At 36.5% G+C, this 4,447-nt stretch overlaps 2 protein-coding genes across 4 annotated transcripts; one reads left to right on the top strand and one right to left on the bottom strand.

Moving 5' to 3' along the window:
* Window positions 1–638: 638 nt before the first annotated feature.
* Window positions 639–2,015, top strand: LOC113340185. 3 transcript variants are annotated; one of them, XM_026585399.1, is made up of 3 exons: window positions 639–1,095; window positions 1,374–1,562; window positions 1,665–2,015. In XM_026585399.1, exons 2-3 carry the CDS (start codon window positions 1,443–1,445, stop codon window positions 1,980–1,982), a joined length of 438 nt encoding a protein of 145 aa, XP_026441184.1. In that variant the 5' UTR covers window positions 639–1,095; window positions 1,374–1,442; the 3' UTR covers window positions 1,983–2,015. The 3 variants fall into 3 exon arrangements, with proteins under 3 accessions (XP_026441184.1, XP_026441182.1, XP_026441183.1); XM_026585397.1 differs by having other exon boundaries at window positions 639–1,272; XM_026585398.1 differs by having other exon boundaries at window positions 639–1,562.
* Window positions 2,002–4,447, bottom strand: LOC113340184 (high mobility group B protein 6-like). Its single transcript, XM_026585396.1, has 5 exons — window positions 3,807–4,447; window positions 3,097–3,515; window positions 2,653–2,992; window positions 2,469–2,572; window positions 2,002–2,375 (listed from the first exon to the last, which is right to left on the bottom strand). The coding sequence occupies exons 1-5, from the start codon at window positions 4,257–4,259 to the stop codon at window positions 2,168–2,170; spliced, it is 1,524 nt and encodes a 507-aa protein (XP_026441181.1). The 5' UTR covers window positions 4,260–4,447; the 3' UTR covers window positions 2,002–2,167.

Raw genomic sequence — 4,447 nt, 5'->3', positions numbered from 1 at the left:
ACTATTGGTATAGATTACTTTGAGCATATAAATGTCCATTGTCAGCTTCCATGTCAGGGAGCGCTACTGTTCCAAGCCTCTGTATAACTTTCCCAAACTACTCCTGTTAATCTAGTTGTGTCTATAATAACTATTGAATCTCTGACGTAAGCTGCGGCTCTCTGTTTGCTTCCTGCTAAATTGTAGCATGGTTAGTCGTCTGGCATTTTAGATGTAGATAAGTAGATATTATTATTACAAACAAAAAAGCCTTTTAGACGTGGATAACTAGATTCTAGTATAAACAAAATACTTTTATGATACATGGATCTTTTCATTAATGAATACATTAAACCGGCCACAACATAATTATTTAGAATTTCTCCAACACATGATTTCATATATGTAACTAGGTAAAACTTACGTCATTTATATGTGTTTCTTGAGCTGATTTTTTTGAAGTCTCTTGAAAATTATTGCATATTGTTCGGTAATAACAGTCTTCTCCCAAACTACTCCTGTTATTTCATTTGTGCTCTACTAATAACTGTTGAATCTATGATGTTATCAAACTCAAACTTACCTGTCTTTTGTCTTTTGTAATTTGCAGAATCCGTTTGTGAAGGATCAGAAGAAACAAGATTCGTCATCCTCCTCCAAGTAGATGCAAAGTCAAGAGAGATGACATTAGGGAGGGATCAAGTGGGATTTAACATTTTCGGTGTTTTCTTAGCTTGTTGTATTTGGTTTGCAGACATTAGTTTAAATAAATAACCTGTAATTGGAATAGCAAAACACCACTTGAAACAATTCCATTATATTTATGGCTGCAAAATCTCTGTTCTTTTCTGTATGTTATTCATGACTCTTTCTTATTAACGAGAAATTTTGGTGTGGTATGTTTATACTGCAGAATACATGAATGCCTATTCCAATTTCAGGGAAAATTTCATGATTCTTTCTTGTTAACAGAAATTTTGGTGTGGTATGTTTCTTGCAGGTTTGGGACTGAACTTCGGAAACGGAAAGTGGAACTTCTGTGGCAGCAAAAACCAAACTAGTTGGATCTGCATCAGAAGAGACTAAATAGATAAGCCAAAAAATAGGTCGACCAAGGTAACAAAAAATATCCTGAAAAAACAGGTCGGTAATGGTAACAATAAATATCCTCACATGAGGAAGAGCTGTGCCGTACAATAATAGTGACTTCCAGAGGCCAGAGCCAATTTCAGCTGCACACGTGATTGTGGCCCAAAAAATCCTTATGTCGGGCAGTAGAAGTTAACTAACTAGGTTGTTTGAACTTTGAGAAATATTGTCCTCAATTTCTTTGCTCAATTCAGTACATACACATACACCCATTTTTGATCTTCTTTTACCTATTTAAACCGCAGCGATATTCAGCTCCCAATACCAACTCAAAAGAAAGAAGAAAAAGTTCAGTACATTTTAAGTAACCTACAATGGCAACAATCAGTTTTGCAAAGAGTGCTGCAGTAATGAACATCTCCGGTTCATTCCCTCAAACCTCGTCAGTATCATCTGGCAAAGTCTCTAGAGTTAGCTTCCCCTCAAATTTCAATGTTAGTAAAAAACTTCCTCCTCTTATAACACACATTCTTGATTCCTGACTTCTCAATTTCTCATATTCTAATTGTTTGATTTTTAATTTTTTTTGATTGCAGGAAAGAAACATAGCAGCTAGACAAATGAAGTGCAGAGCAGAACCTTCAGCAGCTGGACAAGCAGCGGACAAAATAGACGAAGGCATTGCAAAAGTAACAGAATTGTCTGATGATGCAAAAGCAAAAGCCACAAGAGATTTTGATGAAGCCAGTGCGAAAAAAACCGAATTAGAAACCGATGCTAAAGCTGAAGCGGAGAAAGTTAAAGCCAGTGTAGTAGATGCAGGAGAGAAAGCCAAAGAAAATGTGGACGGTGCATTTGAAGCTGCTAAAGATAAAGCAGAAGCCATCAAAGATGCAGTTCTTGGCAAAGAATGAAACAAATGACATTGTGTTGTGTAATAATAGCCTTTTATTCAATTGACAACTTCAACTAAGTTTTTGCAACAATGAAATCCAAAGCAAACAATTGAATGAAAACATAAAAGATTTAACCTACACATAACCCTCTCTTCTCACTGTTCAACTAAAACAACTTGAACAAGGTCTGAATTTTTTGCTCCTCAATTCTGTGAACTGTTAGCTGCTGCAACAGACTTGTTGTACTCTTCCAATTCCTTTTTGTATGCTTCCATGGTCTCTGCTGCTTGGTCATTCCATATCTTCTTATCTTCTTCAGCCATTTCCTTCCATTTCACTGAAATCAATGCATTGATAGTTGCATTGCTGATCCCTTCCCTGTCCTGGACCAAGTTCTTCCTTGCCTCTTTGCTGCATTGCCAAAATCAAAACCTTCAGAAACCCCAATTCATACATGGCACAACATCTAAATCGAAACTAGTAAGTTCGAAAAACGAAATTCACCTGAATAGAAGGAATGAGGAAGCAGGCCTCTTTGGCTTGTTAGGGTCTACAACACTGCTTTCACCCTTCAGCTTCTTTTTCTTCTGCTGGGTCTCCTTAGTTTTCTGCAATTACAGACTGCATCAGACTCCAATTCCACAACAATTCACAAATTTTCGATAAGCGAACAAATGCACAAACAAACCTTGATTATGTTTTCAGTTTTCTCCTTCTTCTTAAGCATCTGGAGAGCTTCCTGCTTATGAATTTTCATCTGTTCATCCTCTTCCAACCTCAAAATTTCAGCTTCTTCTGCCTTCTTCTGATTGTAAAGCTCCATTTCATGAAAGTACTCCTCCTTTTGTTTCTTCACAATCTCTTCATAAGGCTTCTTCTGTTCCTCACTCATTTTCTTCCATTCCTCTCCTGCAATCTTAGACACCTCCACAACATTCTTGTTATCAGCATGATTAGCCCTCACTTCTTTGGAGAACAAGAAGAATGCTGTCAATGGCCTTTTCGGCTTCAATGGATCTTGCTCCTTCCTGCAAATTTACACAAACAAGAGTTAAATAAATCCATTCAATGGCATCTAAAAATGCCTAAACAAGTGTGCACATCATCAAAATTGTGGGAAAATGCTGCTTACTTCTTTTTCTTGCCATCCTTGACTTCTGCTGCACCTTCTTGCTTGAACTGCAGATACTGTTCAAGCAATTCCATTGCAGTTTTCTGTTTCTGATCCTCTTCAAGGAGCTTCATCGCCTCGTTCTCGCGCTTCTCTTTGCCAACAATCTGCAAATAAGCTTCTCTATCAGCTTGGTATTTCTCCTCATATGGTTTTTTCTCTTCTTCAGTTACATTCTTCCATTTGGATCCTAATATGTTTGATATTTCTTTGAATTCAGCATCTGGGTTCTCTTTTTTAACCTCAGCCCATTCATCTTTGCACCATAAAACATAAGCAGATGATGGTTTCTTCATCTCTGGGTTCTTCTTCTTCTTTTTCTTCTTCTTTTCATTCTTTTCTGCTTCTTTCTCTCTTAGAGATTGAACCAATGGAAGACTCTGCACACAAAGAAGATCCCCAAATCAATCAAAACCCAGATCAGGAAATCAAAACCCTTAATTCAGAAATTAAAATCAACTAGTCAAACCCTAAATCTAGATGAAATCAAAGATCAATAAATCGAAACCCCAAATCAAAACTCTATTTCAGCGATTCAAGATCAATAAACGAAAACCCTTTATCTAGAAATCAAAAGCTCTATTTCATCAATTCTAGATCAAGAAATGGAAACCCTTTATCAAAGATTTATGAACCCTAAATTTAAAAACCAGAGATGACGAAGAACATACCACAGTAGGATTAAATTCCTTCAATTTCTGCAACTTCTTCAACTCAACTTGAAGTTTCTGCTGTTCTTTCCCTTTAATCTCCAGTTCCTCTTCTTTCAGTTTCAACATCTCATCACGATCTTTCAAGATCTCTTCAGTTTTCTCCTTTTCCAGCTTCATCTGATCAAACTTTGCTTTCAATATTTCCAACTCTTTCTCAAATGATTTCTCAGTACTATTCTTAACTTTTGAAGAAGCTTTCTTGATTTTCTTTCCTGAGAGCAAAAGGGTTTCTTCGTTTTCTTTACCAAGAACAGATCCTGATAATGGTGAAGCAGCAATTCCTGCTAAGATATTAGCTTCATTATCGGATACTTTCTTTGGTTTCAAAGCTTTCTTGCTTGCTACTTTCTTCTTTGATTTAGCGACATTGATGTTCGTTTCAGTGAAGGTTTCTACTGCTGTTTCCGCCATTAGAGAGAGATTGAAGGTATAGAGATATTGAGAGAGATGATTAGGGTTTGTTTTGGTGAAGGAAGGAATGAGATGTGAGGAGAAAAAGGTTTAACTTTACTCTGGTTTTATAGGAATCTAATCATAACGGATAGAAATTTTCAAATTCAAATTGATTTGAATTTTTTTTAACGTTGAGTGGTGGTGAT

This window comes from Papaver somniferum, unplaced genomic scaffold (genome assembly GCF_003573695.1).
Source record: "Papaver somniferum cultivar HN1 unplaced genomic scaffold, ASM357369v1 unplaced-scaffold_21, whole genome shotgun sequence".
Classification (NCBI taxonomy): Eukaryota; Viridiplantae; Streptophyta; class Magnoliopsida; order Ranunculales; family Papaveraceae; genus Papaver; species Papaver somniferum.
The sequence above is the reverse complement of the archived record's forward strand: the minus strand, read 5'-3'. Positions and strand labels throughout refer to the sequence as shown.